Raw genomic sequence first — 19304 nt, forward strand, 5'->3', positions numbered from 1 at the left:
AAACTAAAAATATGTTTTTCTATGTTCATGCAAGCCCTTACCTTATTCTTTAAATAAATTAACTAAGTTATTGAATAATTTTATAATCTCATTTATCATACAAGAATATTGTACAAGTTGATTGTTTGACGAAGAACGTAACTCTAGAGAATTATATTATTTTGGGACCATGTTATTTGTGTCTTATCTTGCATTCCCTTTTCCTAAAATTTTGCATGATGGCATGGGTCATCATCACGTTTGTCAAAATTACAAAATAATATTTCTGAAATTAATAAAATTCAAGTTCAAGGATGAGTCATTTTAATCTGGAAAACATGATAGATCTCCTTTTTCCAAAGAGAAATGAATAAAGATGTAAGTCTTTTTTTATTCTGATGGAGATTTAAAACAGACCCAAAAAAAGGTTGTAACATATTTTCAAAATCAAATTAGAAGTACAAGAAGTTCAAGATAAGTCGAACTTTAAATTCAAACTTAGAAAAAAAAGGTTGTGAAATTTTAGAAAAGGATCTCAGTATCATGTGTAAAAATTAGAATGTAGGAATAAAGTATACAAATAAATTAATTAGAATAATAGAAGGAGGAAAAATCCCACCTTCTAAAATGAATCCTTAAATATTTTCTAAACAGAAAAACACTCAAATTTATAAACAAATACATTTTTTTTGTAGAAATTACCCGCAATAGATAATTTCGAAAATATTTCAAATCTAATACGATAACAAATCTGTTTTTTTACTGATTTATTAAAATTCAAACGGAAAAGATTCAGTGTCTAGAATTAAAACCATATAAATATTACATTTCCTCAAAATCCTTCACCTTCTCACAACTCACAATCTTATCTTTCTAATATTTGATATCCTGTGATTGACTTTTTAAAATCATTTTACTTTTCTAGTACAGAAAATAAATACCATCTATTTTAGTCGTTATATCATTTTAATTTATTTTAGTTCTTATTCATATTATTTGTAAATTCCCTTCTGATAAGATTACAAGAAGCTAAGAACAATAGTAAGAATTGAATAAAGGTATATTTTAATTTTTAAAAAAACTTAGGTATGTATTTAGTTCTAGTAAAATAAATTATTCTTCTTTTATTTTTTATTGTTGTGTATTACTATAGCGATTATTTTTATTGACCTAAACTCACGTGATTATGAAAACGAAAAACAAATTGACCCGAATAAGTGAGAAACCCGCCCGACCCGAAAAGGCGAGAGAGCGATTTCCCGCTCCCATTTAAAACTTCGCCGTGGCAACTAACTCTTCCGCTTGCCGCTTTTCGCTCCTATCATTCGTTTCAGTGAACCGATTACAGCCTTGGATATTAATTATTAATTAAAAGCATAAAAAATAAAGAAATCAAGCAAAATCTTTATATAGTGTAGGGTTAATCGCTGCAGAACAGAAGAAGAAGAAGAAGAAGTAGAAAGTTAGTTGTTTTCATAACGATGGATTGTCCAGACCCTTCCAAGAACAACAATGGCAGTTCTTCTGACTCCGCTCTCAACAACAACAAAAATTCACCGGAATCCCTTGAAGAAGTAGATTCACTTAGTTTAACATTCACTTCGTGAAAAAAATTCGCTTTTGTTTTTCTTTTTCGGTGGTCATTTTCGTTAGAGCTTTGGAAGCCTTAAGAATTTTGGCTGTTTTTGTGTGTTTCTTTGTTTATTTGAGACAGTTAGTTTGGCGGTTCTTGGTTATTTAAGGGTTTGAGTGAATCTCGAATTGCTTTGGGTTTGGGTTGGGAGTTGTTTTTCTGCATACTGTGATGAATGAAACCTTGTTTGGTTTTTTCTTTTTTCGTTTCTTGTTTGCTGATCATATTGCATTGGAGACTAACGTTGGGTTTGGAAATCTTGGAATAAGCGAATTGAATTTATTTGGTACATGAATTACTCCGACAAGCTTGCTTGGGATGGTGCTTGTTGTATAATTTAGATGGACCTCACTCGTTTACAAGTTTAAGGTTTCGTGAATCATACAAGTTGAAGTCACAGCGACTAAAATTCAATGGCTTTGACTCTGTTTCCTAGAATTGCTGTAGTGATGGTGTTCTGCACTCTAAAAGTTTTGAAGCCACATTACATTAATGTGTAAAGTGAATTGCGGAGAGAAAGAAAAGATCATATTTTTTTTAATGGGTGTTGTATGCATTGTGTTTTACATGTTGATTTTGGTCTGACCCTGATTTTTTAACCTCTTTGAAGTGCAAAGAGATGTTTCAGACTGGTTTATTTGATTTCAATTGCTGTATCAGATAACGAATAATAAATAAATGAACAAGTCTCAACTTTTTAATTTCAGGAATCTTCTTATTTTAGATATGTAAGCTCTTTATCACCAATAAACATCAAGGCTTCACATGGCACTCGAAGTTTTATAGGGCTCAATTCTCCACCCCTTGTGTTCAAGTCTCCAAGTATTAGTCACCGTCAAAGACAGTTCATGCAAAGGTTTCTTTTGTGACTTCAATTGTGTGTACCTGTTTGTTTATTGACAATGCACTTGCTGTTTGCTTACTAAATTTGTTCATACCAGCACACAAGAATCTCAAAGTGAAAATGGTGAAGCTCCTGGATATTACTGGAAATCAAATTTTCATCAGCCACTGCTAGAGACGTTTATAATTGACACTCGAAAGGTTTTTGACGCCAACATTGACGCGAATACGCAACACTATGAAGACAATTTGTCTATGTATAAATATTTGGCTGATCCAGGGGATATTGATCAAATGTATTTTGCTGACGAAGATGTAGAACAACAATCTACAGTTGCAGCTGAAACATCACTTAGTTACCCAACTCAGTCAAACATATTAAACACTGGCACGAAAGATGGTCTTGGTGATAAAGAATCTTTGCCTCTATCAGAGGATTCTAGCCAGGTTCATCAACAGATACCAGTATACAGTGATGTTGAGAAACGATATAGTCATGATCCACTACTTCCTCAGGTGAACAACGGGTTCCTGCTGTCTGTATATATAATTTTAACATATATCACATCATTTGATGATCAGTGTTACTTAGATATTTCTAATTCCTTGAAGGATTCACATACTTTTAAGTTCTGCTCGTAGAAAATTATTGATTGGATCATGAAAATTGTACACTTCAGTGGATGCCTGATCCTGTGCAGGATCTTAAAGGATGTGAAGTTTTTCACAATTAGATGGTGCTGACCTCATTTATAACTGCAGAGAACATCTTGCAAGATGGCTCTGATATAATCAAACTTGTTTTCTATTTCGTTGTAGTCCTTTGGAGTTGGGTTAACATTTAGTTGGATTTTGTTGTTCTTTCGTAGGATAAAGAGTTATAGTTAGGTTGTCTTGTCTGGAATTTACATTGTTTTTCGAGTCTATGAAGATTTTCTCGTGATATATAATAATTATTACTACAATCACTGTAGGCCGCTATGAAGTACCATGAAGTTGGAAGACGCCGCCTACAATTTGAGGAAGGTGCTTCCAGTGCTATTGGAAGTAACAATTCCCATGAAAAACTGAATGCAACATCAAACAACGTGAAAAGGATCGAGCTGGTTGAGTCTGTTACTTCCACCGTGTATCCTCAGCAAGGTTGTGGAAACTTACCTTTACCACATAATTCACCAGGGATGAACATGAAGAGATCCATACCTTCGTCTAATGTCAGTGGGGAATTATCGGTTGAAGCTAGAATTGATAGTCATGAACTTGATGCTACGGGTGCTGGAAACCCCGAGGAACTCAACAAATCGCCTAGCCCCGGCAAGAAAAAGTCAGCTTTTGTGATCTTATCTTATAATAATTCACGATTTCTACTCTTTATATGCTTAGTTGCATTACCAAATATTGCATTTTTCTTCAGGAAGAAAACATCAGTCCCTGCTAATCAAGGTGGCTGTAGACGGTGCAACTGTAAGAAGAGTAAATGTATAAAACTGTAAGTGAATCTGTGTATGTTTTGGTATCTCATTTTATATGATATAACACAGTATATGTCTTTTTTATTTGAGCACATTGCAGTTACTGTGAGTGTTTTAATGCTGGAACCTACTGCGTTGGCACGTGTGGTTGCGAAGACTGCTTAAACAGACCACAATATGAAGGGATCATCTTGGAGTGTAGACGACAAATTGAATCCCGCAATCAGGTACCATTTGTGTCAAAGAATGTACCGTTTGCCACTGATATCTGATTTTTTCTTTACCGAAAATGAATCGATAGATTCGTCTTATAAATATAACAGGAACATTCTGCAAGACACAAAAGAGGTTGCAAATGCAAAAGATCTACATGTCTGAAAAAGTATTGCGAATGTTATCAGGTTGTGTGTTATGTCAATTTCCTCATGCTCAACATTTTCACCCCTTTAATCTCGTGTATCTGCTAATATCACCATTTTCTTTCTAATATTTGAAAAAGGCTAAAGTTGGATGCTCTAGTGGATGTGGATGTCAGGGTTGTAAGAATTCCTATGGCAAGAAAGAAGGCAAGAGTTTTATATTATGAATAGCTATTGTAAATTATTGATGCACCAACGAATTTTATGTACTTGTCTGATAAGAGTCATATGAAATGAATGTTGGAAGGTCTTGCTGTTAAGTAACACTCTTCCTGAATGTTGTTAATGTAATACACATTTTCTTTTTTTTCTTAATTCAGATTATGTTTCATCTCAACATTCTTCGAGTACAGCAATGGTGGCAAGCGAGACAGATTATGATCTACGGCCACTCATTCCTACAGCGCCACCATTGCAATGCTCTGAGTAAGATGGTTTTCACTGTAAATTCTCCAACATCAATACTTCTACACTAATATATAGAGGTAACAATTTCCTGTTTTTGGTGTACACATGCTAGTATTTTTTTCTTAAGAAAAAAGTGAAAATGGTGTCACACAATATATAAATATAATTATAGAATATAGATAACATTTTTTTTTATTATCTGACAGAAATGCTGACACACGGTCGTTTCCAATGGTTTGATGATATAAAGAAAATTATGGAAATTGAGCTTTATACATTTGTGCAGCAAAGGCAAGGAGGCTGCAAAATCCAGAGTTATTTCTGGAAACTATTTGTCAATGTGTTTTCATCTTGTTCAAAGAACTCTGAATCTTCTGAAGATGAGCACGGCAGCAGTAATCAGTGGAAAACTGTTTCTTCTTCCAGATTCTCACCACTTACCCCGAACAGTAGAGTAAGTGAAACACAACACTTACATCATCCTGGATCAGATAGCAGGAATGAAATTGAAGAAGCTTCATCTCTCATGTCTGTCAAAAACGAGTTTCTCCTCCCCAGACTGGTCTTGTGAGAGCCAGGAGAATTATATTGCAATCTGCTCCTTCTTTCCATTGTCTCCTTGCGTTGATTCCTGAAGTAATAACAATGAAGATCTGGGTGACAGTCAGAGTAAGGGACCACATTCTCCAACCATATGAATAACCACAATGTCAGTTTTCTCTTAACGAAAAAGTTAAATCCACGGCCTCAAGCTCTCTCCGAAAAGTTAGTGTTTATACAAACGTAAGATTGTCTCAGTTATTTTGACAAAATTATATTATTTGTTTACAAGATGTTATAGAATATTTCCATTTTAGCGCCATTTTCTTCGTTTGTGCAAAATAGGTTCTGTAAAGTCCATTGCAAAATTGAAATTATGGTTGCATCTTCCTTCATTATCTTTTTTTTTTAATAAAATATTTTAACACAATTTTTTTATATTTATTTAATATCATTTTTTTTACTTTTTATTTTTCTTTTAAAAATTTGTCTTATATATAATCACACTGTCATTACATTCATTGGCAGCATCAAAAGAACATATAAATACTTAAACAACCAAAAAAATCAACCAAAAACATGAAAACATGACATTCGATGTCATTCTTTTCGTAAAATTGTTCGCTCAACAAGATAGAATAAAAATGGTCTCAAACTTATAGTGGAAGGTAACACTAAGTGTTGTCCTATCATTGCTTAATGGCAAACCATTCGCAAATGGTCGCTCAGTGGGAAAAGTGGCACTCGGCAGTTTGAAGATAAAATGTTTCTAAACCTAAAATGTCAAGCTAGCGTTAAACACCACACGAGTCCTGCTAAACACTATATTAGAAAATTTCCACTTCAAATCTAAGATTTGGGAAACCAGAGACATGTTCAGATGATCAAATTGTTATTCCTGACTCAATGCTTGGTTCAAAAATAGTTTTTAATGGCAAAACGAACACCAAATGGCCAATTCCCCAATTTTATCAATCACCATAAACTAAGCACAATCAAAACTCAGTTAAAACAATTTAACACATCATACAATTCAACACAAAACAACAATCATGTTCAAGCACACTACATTGAACTAACATTGTCCAACTTGTAGCGCCCCAAATTCTAAAGTGTCACAGATTATTCAAAAACCAGTAAATTTCAAACTTTAACACAATGCAAAATGTATTTTCAAAAACCTTGACAATTAAATCTCAAGTTTGTTCTCTGTCATCTCATACATCTATCATGTTTCAACACCATTTGTAACATCATCTCCTCATATATAATATATTATACATTCTTCACCAATAATATCATTCATAACACACAAAACACAAACATGTATGGGGTAAACTACCAATGAAACAATCATAATAACAATATATAAACATATTAAATATCAACAATAAACCACCCCATACCCAACAATAATAACAAGATTCATAATCATTTAACATAACAACTTAATCATAATGAATTACTCAATTCTCGATCCTTGATCTTCAATCCTCGATCCTTAACCCTTGAACCTTGATGTCATCACTAACATCTCACACATAGACCATCGGTCTATCCATTCATTAGCGCCTAGGCTAACTACCTACTATAACCATTATTGCAATACCGCTATCAACATCGCATCATATGGAGCATCTCAAATACCATGATCATCATCATAGATACACCACCATCATGATTATCCAAGCCATGAACAACACCATGAGCATCACCGTACCATAACACTATTGGGGAAAGAATCAACCACACTCATGTACCTTACCTCACTGACTGTAACTGCTCCTACAACCCAATTTGTAGATTCCCTATACAGATACGATCGAGTAGTCCCGCAATCCAACTAAGGAACATGTAATCCTGCCACACAAGGACAAGGAAAACACCTTCACTCCCACACAAGGAAGACTTAATACCCGAACAACCCTTCCAATGCACACAAGGCAAAAGGGAGCACCTATCCGCAGACAACACCAAGATTTACCAAGTACAACAAGTAGACTTATCCTTCACTCTCATGCTCATCAACCACATACTTAGGTACATCCCAACACTTAATCATGTTCCAATCTCAACCCCAAGTCAAACCTGACCCTAAACATATCCATTAATCTCATTATCTGATTATCATCACGTTCCACAGCTCCTTAGGCTTGATCCACTTCTATTCTTCATCAAAACACATTGTTTATAGTAAAAATACTTTGGGATAATCGATTATCATAAATGATAATCGATTATTCTCGAAACACACATATGTACACAAAATACACTGTGATAATGATTATCATTAATTCTAATCGATTATCTTAATGTTTCTACTTAGCAAATCACCAGAATTCATCACGCATGAAAGGATAATTGATTATTATCCCATATAATTAATTATTCTCGAAACGCACAGATAATCAATTATAACTAATGATAATCGATTATTGGCGAATAGAAACACATCCTGGATAGAATTCTAGTGTTCAAACATACATGCAACAAATCTAAATCACGAGGGAAACTCCCCCAAAACCTCATGCATGCATTCAAGCATCATATACCCTTATGAATAGACCTTAATACATACATTACATCACTTAAATCATTCAAAACCCATCATTATTAGAGTTGTCAAAATGGGTCACAACTCGCGAGTCAACCCGGTCCACCACGGGTTTGAGCCCGGTTGGGTTAGAAAAAATTGTATTTTTTTTATGCGGGTCAAATTTCAACCCGGCTCATGCGGGTTGAACTCGTGGTGGCCCGGGTTGACCCACCAACCCACCTACATAAATTTATTTTATTAAAATTTAATTTTAATTTTATAAAAAAATATTTATTATTTTTTTTTTGCGTGAAAAAGTTATTTAAGTTCCTTATTTTCAAAATTAATTAAACACTCATGTTGGGAGTGAAATTTGTTTAGATTTGTATTATAGAAAGTTTGTAATTTTTTTTATTTTAAAAAAATTGTAATTAAGTAAGCCAGTGAGTCAACCCGTTTACCCACCAACCCGTGGTGGGTCGAGCCGGGTTCAAAATTTTTCTGGCTCGCTAATAAATGAGCCAGGTTGGGTTGACTCACTATGTGACCAACCCGTAGTGGGTCGGGCCGGGTGGCCCGTTTTGACAGCTCTAATCATTATGCAGATTACAACCCAACCAAACCCAACATTCTGCATATGATTTCCATACAATCTATATAACATATATTTGCATGGTAAAACCCCCAATTATCATAACTTTGTTCCCCGTTAACTTCAAACCCTATTATGGGATAACCCATCAAAATCATACATACATTCACAGGGAAAACCTATCACAAATATTACATAAATCATATCCTCATGCATACACAAACCCTTACCCAACAATATCTACATATAATCATAATCATGTACATGTATCAAAATAATGATTATCAATCAAGATAATCAAGAATATATAACATACAACAAACAAGCAAACAAAGGTAAGCTTCCCTGTACCTTGGCCAATACTAGAACTTTATCTAACTTCAAAAACACCACAAATCCTCCCTTGCATTAAGGTTTTCTGCAAGTCTTCCTTTTTCTCCTAGAAAACGTCTTTTCTTTCCCTTTTCTCTCTCAATTTCATTTTTAGAATTAAGGTAACAATGTGCAAACCCTTTTCTCTCTTCTCCTTTTTATCTTTTTCTATGTTATCTGTATCTTTTTGGTTTTAATAAAATATTTCACTTTATCTCTAAAACCACTAAGATTTCCTCTCCTCTCTTAACTACTTTCTAAAATATTAATAACCACTAAATATCACAACTATTCACATAATCTTTCTATTTTTTTTCTGATTTTATTTTTATTCTTTTTCCTTTTACACCCCTTAACTTAATTTATGAACCACATTAAATAAAGGCAAAATGACCCTTTTACCCTTGGGCCTAAAATTCAATAAAACAAAAGTTTTCCTTAACTCTCTTTCTTTCTATAATTGAACCTACACCCATCCAATCCTAACCCATCCTTCTATAAACAAGCCAACACATCACATAGGTAATATTACACACACAAATAATCAAAATAACAACATACCAATAATGTGTTCCATTTAATCAACAATAACATTAGTTAATTAACATTGAAATTATAATTCTAAAAAGAAACGCTTAAATGTTAAACATCAATTACCAACCAATACTACTCAAGTCTCAAAATCATTTCATTCCCTAATTACTACATTTTCCTCGGGCCTTACACAACTTACGCACTAAAGCATCTAACTTCCCTTACTTCACTGATGGCCAACAAACACTAGCAGTCCTAAGACAACTCGACAAGCATAGAAAACCTTATTTGCTCCTACGAACAACATAGACATGATCAAGAAACACTATTAGAACCACTGGTTAGCAAAAAGTCTTATAGAAAACTCAAAAGTCATATACAAGCTCAGATAGCTCACATGCATGGAAAAATGTACAATTTGAAGAAAAGAGAAAAAATAAACTTACTCTTTTACATAAACGAATGGGTTGAAGTAGAAGACCTTGTTTCAAGGATCACTCATACGATCTATGTTCTTTAGGCAATGGACTGAGAATCATAAATCTTAGAGAAAGGGTGGACAACTCTAATAACATAAATCTAGAGAGATGGTATGGTTTTAGATAATGAAACTAATTTATAAAATTTTTATTTATACTTTAAACTTTTTATCATTGAAATAATCAAGTCTCATTATTTAAAACACTCTTTTACATCTAAGACTCTGCTTTTTAGGCTCTTATACTAATCAACGTGCACAACTAAGAATGACAAAAATATTCATGCCTACGAATATCTGTAGATAAAATTTTTGATGAATAGTTGGTACCTGTTCATATTTATTACAGAATAGATCAATACTTCTTTTGATATTTTTTTTTAAATATTCATTACCCCCTCTTTTTATTTTTAAGAATAATAATTGTGGAATAAAAAACCCCAGAATTTTACTTGTTTCTAAAGTAATTTTCATCAACTGGTGTTACTTAAATGTAAACCTTTAAGGGGAATTTATCCACTTGCTTCCGGCTCTAAAAAAAAATATTTAGAATATTTTTTCCTAGTATCTAAAAAATCTTATTTTTTTAAGATGAAGAAATAAAGAAGTCATGGGTAACAGGTAGCTTAATATCTATTTCTTTTATCAATTTTACGAGCCATGTGTTTACGTATTTTTAAATGTAAGAGAATTATTTAAATTTTAAAAATAATAATTAAAAGATAAAACTAGAAAAAAATGTTTATATGATTATAGATAAAATAAATTTTAATTATCAAAATAAAAATATTATGAGTTGTATTGTATAAATAATTTTTTATTATAATTAGTTATTTAAATTTGAAAAGTTGTAATTAAAATGATAAAAAATAAATAATTTTTTTATAATGAATAATTATTTAAATTAAAAAAGTAGTTACTAAAATATAAAACTGAAATATAGTTTTTCTATGAATTATTATTTAAAGTTAAAAAATAGTAATTATAAAGATAGAATTGGAAAAATATAATTTTGTATCTAATTTTTTACATATTTAATAATAGTTAAAATAATTATTTTTTATTTTTATAATAATAAAATGAAAAGGGACACACGGAGGAGCGTACGTGCTTCCATAGTATATATAATAATAATAAAAAATTCCAATTTTTGATAGTTATTGTGATTATATAATCCAAGCCCTTCAAATTTTTCACATTCAATATGAACTAGACCAGCCCTAATTCGTCACAAAAGGCGGGAAAAGCAAAATTAAAATTAAATTTGAGGTGTTGCTTAGGACTGTGATTGCAATGGAGAAGATTCACGTCAGCGTCCGTGCAAAGCCTCTCTCTCAAGATGATGCGAAAACAAGTCTCTGGAGAATCTCCGGCAACTCCATCGCCATTCCCAACCTGTCCAAATTTGATTTTGGTACTCTTATCTTGCTTTCTCTTCACTTTCTTCTTCTTGCAAATCTCGTTCTCAACCCAGTTCATGTTTCGCAGACCAAATATTCAGCGGTAGTTGTGCGACCGCGGAAGTCTACGAAGCTCGCACCAAGGATATTGTGGAGGCCGCAGTTCGGGGATTCAACGGTTTGCAGCATGCTTTGCTATTTGCTTTCTTCTTCATTTTGCTGTTGGTAAATTAGTTGGATTGAATAACTTAGGGTTTGTGATGTTAATCGTAGGCACTGTCTTCGCTTACGGGCAAACGAACAGTGGGAAGACTTACACGATGCGAGGCTCGAAAGCTGAACCTGGAGTCATTCCTCTCTCTGTTAACGATTTGTTTCGAATCATTCAACAAGTAACCACTCCTTACTTTCATTTTTTTGTGTGACAAAACCAGTAACAAGAGTTGAAAAGCGACACAAAGCCATTGAAATTGAATTCTAATTGATATAAACAATGTTTGGATACAGTTCTTTGTACACACTTATAGGAGTAAGAAAGCAAATGAATTGTGTTTTTCCATTAGCTAGAATCAACTTATGTGCGTAAGGCCTGTTTAGATCCAATTCAAGCTAGAAGAGCTTTTGGGGCTTCTGTGTTCCGAGCAAACTCTTAAGTTAAACCGGACAGCTTCATAAAAGTTAAGTGCAGAAGTTCAATTCACTTATTTTTGTCTGTCTTGTATAGATGTAGATATTTATGTAGAGGTTTATTTAAACTGGGCCGAAAAGATAGAACTTTAGACCTTAGTGACTCTGCTATTATATTATATTATGTTACATGTGTGTTTATATATTATGAGATAGATATACAACAGTGACAAAGGCATAATCCCAAAACCCCAAAGGAAGAGAGGGATGATGTAACAAAGTAAGGCCTAATTCAACAATATATATGCCTATGTTTCCGTTCAATGACTCCGTTTTGGTGATGATTATGAGGACATATGAGTCTATGAACAATGCCATGATGAGCTAAACATTGCATGAAAGGACGAAACGCACCACCCCAATCAGATTGAACATTTTTAATTTTAGAATTCAACTGCAACTCAACCATTGTTTTGAAAGTTTGAAAAACTGACAATGTTGCATTCTTCATCAACAAAAGAAACATAATATTTGTATCCTGCATGAGAAGTAATATGTGAAGCGCCCCAAAAATCAGTAAAGATAAGTTCCAAAGGAGAATAGACAAGCAAAATCATGAGAAGGTTACCTATGAGATTTTCTAGCACAAGATTTACAGAAACTGGAATCAACTTTATTATATTAAGGAAGATTACATTGTTTGAATACAAGGTTCATAACATGACTGCTACGGTGGCCTAATCTGGTATGCCACAAACGAAAACTAGTTCTGTCAAACACAGACTTATTATCAATATTTATTGCAAAGGAAACAGGAGCTAGAAGAGCAGGGAACAGAGGAGAGCACAACAATGAAGATGAGTGAGGGAAAAGATGAACATTAGTGAATGAGTAGAATCCATCAGGTCCTACAACTCCATGAAGAAGGACTTTTTTCGTTCCCTGAAATTTAACAAGACATTTATCAGAGTGAAACTCAGAAACATAATTATCCCTTGCAAACTGGCTAACACTTAAGAGGTTTTTGGTAATGGAAGGAACATGCAACAACAAATGATTTTAACGAAACAGAACTCGAGAATAAAAAAGGTGAGACAAATGAAGATGAGCCAACACCAGAAATAGTCAAACCTGCACTATTGCCATGAAATTTTGATCTGGTCCATCAAACTGTTGCATTTGTTTAATGTTTAGAGGCTCACTAGTAACGTGGAAACTGGCACCAGAATCTGGTATCCAGGAAGTATTGTCAGTACCTTGAGAAACAATTTTCATCATCATAGCACTAGGACCAGCAGTGGCAGTGGATTTAGTATTTGGATTTGTCCATGTGTTGGAAGTCTTGTAGGAACCAACTGAGTAAGGAATGGACTGTTGAGTGACTGGATCAATAAAAAACAAAGGTTCATGTGGCTGGAATGAAATGTCAGATCGGAAGTGACAAACATTGGCTGTATGGGCAAATTTTAAACAGATTTGGCACTGAAAATTGGCAAACTTGCGACCACAACCACGAGCAGAACTTCCTCCTCCACGAGAGGAGCCATGAAAACCACCTCGCTGATTGCCCCCACGGGAATAAGTGCTTTGAGTGTATTTCGGAGAAGGCGTGACTAAGGACTGTGTCTCTTGAACATATGGAGTCAATCTGGTTTCATGACCATACAACAACGCTTCAATTCTGCTATAGAAGGAGCACACTTTTTACTTTCAATAATAGACACAACTGGCGCATAATCAGAAGGAAGACCTTCTAAAATAGCGTCACATGCTCTTCATGTTGAACAGGAACACCTACGTCAACAAGCTCATCAAGTAACTCTTATTCTTTAGCAAATAATCCTCCATTGTTTTGGAATCAAGTTTAACAGCTCTCGTGGCAGTGCGAAGCTGTTTGGTGCAAGACTTGGTCTGGAGGCTAAAGTACTCATGAATCTTCTCCCAGACTTCATACGAATGAGTACAACCAAGCACCCTGGATAAAACAAACTTAGAGAGAGTAGATTGAAGCCACACAAGGAGAGTTTGATCCTAAACCTCCCAAGTTTCATGGTCAGGATTCACAATACCAGCCAGACGGTCATTTTCAGTGAGATAACAAGCAGGAACAACAAGATTAGCCACAAGCGTTTGTGGCTTAATTACTGGTTCAACATATTGTCTCCAATGCAAGAAATTCGAATCCTCCAATTTCTCAGCTATCAAAGTAGGAAACGAAGGTGAAGCCATATAAGTGATCGCATTAATCAACAGAATCAGTAAAAGATGTAGAGGCAATTAGAAATTCAAGCGTAAGCCAATTACACCAAAACGAAAGCAATTACTGGTAGAAAACGAGATTTGAGACAGTGCAGGACGTGAACTGTGATACGCCGAGAGCAAAAATATACCAGATCGGAGAAAATAAACCAATGAAACAGAATTTTCACCGAAGCGAAACAAACAACCGATTAAACCGTTCGAAAAGAGAAGACGAACGCGAGAGATGCAAAACGAAGACGAATCCACCAATTAAACTGGTCGCAATGTCGAACGCGAACAACTACGACCAAACCGAGATGAGTGACGAACGCGAACGACGAATCAGAACGCACGTAAGCTTCGAACGAGAGACGCACTTGACAAATGCGGAAGAGCGACGAACCAACCGACAAACATCAAACAATCAGAGAGGAAGCCTGGATCGATGAAAAAGAAGCTCTAGATACTATCTTAGAGAAATTGAACGAGAGAATGGAGAGTATGAACAATGATAGAAACTGGTTATTACTTTCTGAACAACTTGAAGTATGTACAATATAGGTATTTATAAGAGTCATGTTTCTGTTTATACTAACAAAATCTTACAGCTGTACATATAAAGGAAAGAAAATAATATCACTGCTGTACAAACAATCTGACTTAATACAGGTCGACTATTGTATGCTAACAGTCACACAGTCAAAACTTGTTGACTTAGAAGATTAGACACTGAAAATATAAAATTCACCGAAAAAAAGGTTCTTAAATTTCTTGATTTGTTAGATAATAAACATTTTATTAGATTTCTAATCACATTCACACACACACATATATATATATATACACACACACGTACACAAAGTTGTGTCCCGTGTTCTACATTATACACACACACACAAACAAATATTTTTTGGTATAGAAGTTGCCCAAACAAAGAAAGGAGTTGTAATCTCTAAAAGCTAAAATGCTTTGGATATCCTAAAAGAAATAGGTATGAGTGATTGACCACTGGATTGTCCCATGGATCGAAATCAGAAACTAATGGTAGAAGAAGGAGAAGTATTCTTTGATCCGAAAGATATAGAAGATTAGTTGGAAAACTTATTTATCTCATTATTACTAGACCGGATTTGTCTTTCGCAGTTGATGTTGTTAGTCAATTAATGCAAAATCCTTGTATTGATCACTAGAATGCTGCCACCTATAGTCTAAGATATCTCCAAAAGGCTCCAGGGCAGTGATTACTTTATGAAGATAAAGTGAATACCCAAATCTTTGGATAATGTGAAGTTGATTAGGCTGATTCTCCTATGGATGGATGCTCCATTATAGGGTATTATGATTTGCTTGGAGGAAATATTATCTCTTGGAAAGCAAGAAACAAATTTTGTTGCCTAATTACCCACAAAGTTGAGTATAGAGCAATAACATCCGTCACCTGGGAGCTTATATGGGTAAAATAGTTTCTCCAAGAATTAGATTTAGCCAATGAAGATGTATTGTGATAACCAAGTTGCTCTCCGTGTTGCTTCCTGTTAGATGTAACAGGCTTAGGCCCATCTCTTTATATTTTTATATTTATAAATGCATAACCCTATGTGCTCAATACACATTGGGGATTATATTCAATGTCTCTCTTTTATTTCAACACTTCCAATTCAATGTTCCATGAGAAGATTAAACACATTGAAATTGTTTGTCATTTATTTGAGAAAAGTTGATGTCCAAGGAAATTTGCCTTGAGTTTGTTGGATCAAATGATGAACCTATAGATGAATTAACAAACTTCTTGAGAAGATCTTGAATTTATTTGTTCCAAGCATGATACATACAATTTGTATGCTAACTTGAGGAGAGTGTTAGAATAAATAGTCTTAAATTGAATTTATTGTAAAGGTGTTTGTTGCTTTGTGTTGTACCTAGTTACTGGATATATCTTTTGAGATACTCTTTTCTTCTCTCTCATTCATTGTATATGATGTATCCAAAGTTATTATAAATATGAGATCCCAAGATAGGAAAATTTACTCAAATTTATTACCTATTCTTTTATATTTCTCAAGTAAATTTATTACAATAAGATTCAAAATATTAGGTTTTGGTTATCAATAGAGACAATTGTACTATTGTGGACTACAGTAACTCATACACCAACAATTTTGACAACATTGTTAACTTTTATTATTTTTTCACGATCTCTTTTTGATATTGATCTCATAGTTCTTGGAATACTGTTTCTTAATACTTATTTTAGGACGTGGATCGAGAATTTCTTCTTAGAATGTCATACATGGAGATTTACAATGAAGAGATAAATGATTTATTGGCCCCTGAACATCGAAAACTGCAGATTCATGAAAATCTAGAGGTTGATTACATATATTTTGCAAGCTTGTCCATATCTGGTCACTGGTGTTATATATGTATTCATTAATATTTATATAGTTTCTCTTTGAAATCACAGCGTGGGATATATGTTGCGGGGTTGCGAGAAGAAATTGTTGCCTCTCCTCAACAAGTCCTTAATCTCATGGAGTTTGGAGAATGTAATTTATCTGTTGCATTTTACTTATGTTTTTGCATTTTAGCTCTCCATTTTTTTGTAGCTTAAATTTTCATTCAAATATATTTGAACTTATACTGCTATTGAAATGGAAGAGAACGGCAATTTCAACTTGATTTCTTTGGTTCCTTTGTTGGGTAGAATTTTTGTGTGATTCTGCATGCTTTGGGTTAACTTTGCAGTATGCTATATTTGTGAAGTATCTATCTTTTAGACATGCTTTATCTCCCTCTAGCAAACACCATATTTATACCAACTGTACTTTTTAGTATATCTTTTGCTACCTGTAATGGTTGACTAACATTTTCTTATGTTATTTGCAATTGTATCAGCTCATAGACATATTGGAGAGACAAATATGAATGTGTACAGTAGTAGGTCCCATACTATTTTCCGCATGGTAATAAGTGTTACTGGCGATGATAATTTATTTTTTCTCGTTTTATTAGGTGCTTCTAATTAGTATCTTGTGTTTAATAGATAATTGAGAGTAGGGATAGAAGCGAAGATGAAGAAAGTGGCAGCTCTTGTGATGCTGTCCGTGTATCAGTGTTGGTATGTTAATGTCACATTTTTAAGTAACACGTATTCTCTTAGGGGAAAAGTTTTTCCATTTTTTTATTGTTATTCACATGCATTTATCTTTTCTCTTTTTTCAAATGACTATTCTTGTGTAATTTTTCGTATTGGTAATAGTTATCTTCTTATTTCTAGAATTTAGTGGATCTTGCTGGGTCAGAGCGTGCTGCAAAAACTGGTGCTGAAGGTGTTCGACTAAAAGAAGGCTCTCACATAAACAAAAGCTTAATGACTTTGGGAACCGTGATTAAAAAGTTGAGTGAAGGTGCTGAAAGTCAAGGGTAAGTTTAAATGATTATATTTAGCTTTTTTATTTAAATTTTTGAATGAGGAAAGAAGAAAATATAATATCTTATGCAGGGGTCATGTTCCATATCGAGATAGTAAGCTGACTCGAATTTTGCAACCTTCTCTAGGAGGAAATGCTAAAACGGCTATAATATGTAATATCACGCTTGCGCAGGTAAGGTATTCCTTTGTTGACACTCTTAAATAAAATATCTGTGAGTTTAACGGCTACCACGTTTTACAATGAAATAATTGTTTGGAGCTACAATATTGCGAGGTGTTTTGTGTATCACTTGATTAATATCCATTTAATCTAAGAATTAAGTTTCCTAGCTATCACTTGTCAGACAGATCAATATCCTGTATTTTTTCTATGCACACCCTATGATCACATTTCATATTTTATGAAGGAGCATAAAAATTACCCTTTAATATTCTTTCATTTTAGTTGTTTTATAACATTTGTTATATGACAGATACATACAGATGAAACTAAAAGCAGCCTTCAATTCGCAAGTAGAGCATTGCGTGTCACAAATTGTGCTCAAGTGAATGAGGTTTCGTCTAATCCATTTCCCTTGTTTTTAGGGCTATTTTATTTTGATTTTTTTCTTTATTTTTTGTATTGCTTGCAATTTCAAAGTTGTTTTCTCTGTTACTTTCTCTTGTCAATAAAGTTATTCTTCATAGCAAGTATATTTTCATTGCATCTTCTCTTGCAGTCTGGTTCCATTATTAATACATAGATGCTCTTACAATTTACTTTAGCAGTGCAGTTCTGCCTTCTGTCTTATTCTGTATGATTTGGTTCTGAAGTGATGTGCATCTCTCAGAGTAATTTTCTCACTCTGTTTTTGTTCACAGATTTTGACCGATGCTGCTTTATTAAAGCGCCAAAAGAAAGAGATTGAAGATCTTCGCTCCAAATTGATGGTGGGTCAAATTTTACAGTTGCTATTTTATATTTGATGAGCATATTGTTTGAGAGAAAGTAGGCAAAAAAATTAATTCCTGAAATGTTGGCATAGTTATGCTTTGGTCTTTTTTTTAGGGTTCTCATTCAGAGCATTTGGAAAAGGAGATTCTGAGCCTTCGAAATACTTTATTACAGGTTTATGGATTTTTCTTTTGGGTTAATTGTAAATCTTTTTTTTGTGTATTCTGCATCTTACAATGTTTATCTTGTCAGACTGAACTGGAAAGGGAACGCATAGCTTTGGAACTAGAGGAGGAAAAGAAAGCTCAAGCTGAATGGGAAAAAAGAGTAAAGGAACAAGCCAAGAAAATTGAAAATTTGAGTTCAATGGTTCTATTTTCAAATAGGGATGAAAGTCGTGAGCATATTAAAAGGGTATTATTAAGCATGCCATGTTTTCTTTTTAATTTTTTTTTCCAGGTCATTAAAGCTAATTTTACTATGTTTTGGATACATTCTACAAATATATGTAGTAAAATTACCGCCTATATAGAAATATTACATTAAAGTGTATTCCTTCATTCATCAACTAATAAAGGAAACAAAATAAAACAAGTAATAATGAATATCTTATATATTTTAAATAGAATTGTTAGATGTTAAGATGTGTGTTTCTGTTATTTGGGCTTAGTCTATTCTGTATTAAGGGCATTGGCCCATATCTTACAATATAAATAAATTACCCTATGTGTATGCAAAACACACAAGGGATATTTTCTCCCAATCTTCTCTATTTCTCATATGGTATCTAGAGCACAGGAATAGTTCCAGTCAACTCCACGGTCTCCGGCACCCATCACTGCCGCTGTCGCTGCCGTCGCCGG

The 19304-nt window shown here is 33.7% G+C and overlaps 1 protein-coding gene and 1 pseudogene across 6 annotated transcripts in view; both read left to right on the forward strand.

Moving 5' to 3' along the window:
• Positions 1 to 1460: 1460 nt before the first annotated feature.
• On the forward strand, positions 1461 to 5325 carry LOC124827832 (protein tesmin/TSO1-like CXC 3; annotated as a pseudogene).
• Positions 5326 to 11000: 5675 nt separating this feature from the next.
• The window catches only part of LOC124827875 (P-loop containing nucleoside triphosphate hydrolases superfamily protein), a 36825-nt gene continuing 28521 nt past the window's right edge, over positions 11001 to 19304 (forward strand). For 5 of the 6 annotated variants that reach the window (XM_088100415.1, XM_088100413.1, XM_088100424.1 and 2 more), the window contains exons 1-13: positions 11006 to 11220; positions 11295 to 11384; positions 11480 to 11598; positions 16329 to 16442; positions 16539 to 16620; positions 16970 to 17037; positions 17118 to 17192; positions 17352 to 17497; positions 17577 to 17679; positions 17981 to 18061; positions 18369 to 18437; positions 18556 to 18615; positions 18694 to 18855. In XM_088100415.1, coding sequence (XP_087956541.1) covers positions 11100 to 11220; positions 11295 to 11384; positions 11480 to 11598; positions 16329 to 16442; positions 16539 to 16620; positions 16970 to 17037; positions 17118 to 17192; positions 17352 to 17497; positions 17577 to 17679; positions 17981 to 18061; positions 18369 to 18437; positions 18556 to 18615; positions 18694 to 18855 — 1290 coding nt within the window. In that variant the 5' untranslated portion in view covers positions 11006 to 11099. Of the gene's footprint in view, positions 11221 to 11294; positions 11385 to 11479; positions 11599 to 16328; positions 16443 to 16538; positions 16621 to 16969; positions 17038 to 17117; positions 17193 to 17351; positions 17498 to 17576; positions 17680 to 17980; positions 18062 to 18368; positions 18438 to 18555; positions 18616 to 18693; positions 18856 to 19304 lie in introns of all 6 variants that reach the window. The other variant, XM_088100434.1, reaches the window with a different exon arrangement.

Source organism: Vigna umbellata, chromosome 1 (genome assembly GCF_029865625.1).
Source record: "Vigna umbellata cultivar VRB3 chromosome 1, Vumbellata_1.0, whole genome shotgun sequence".
Taxonomy (NCBI): Eukaryota; Viridiplantae; Streptophyta; class Magnoliopsida; order Fabales; family Fabaceae; genus Vigna; species Vigna umbellata.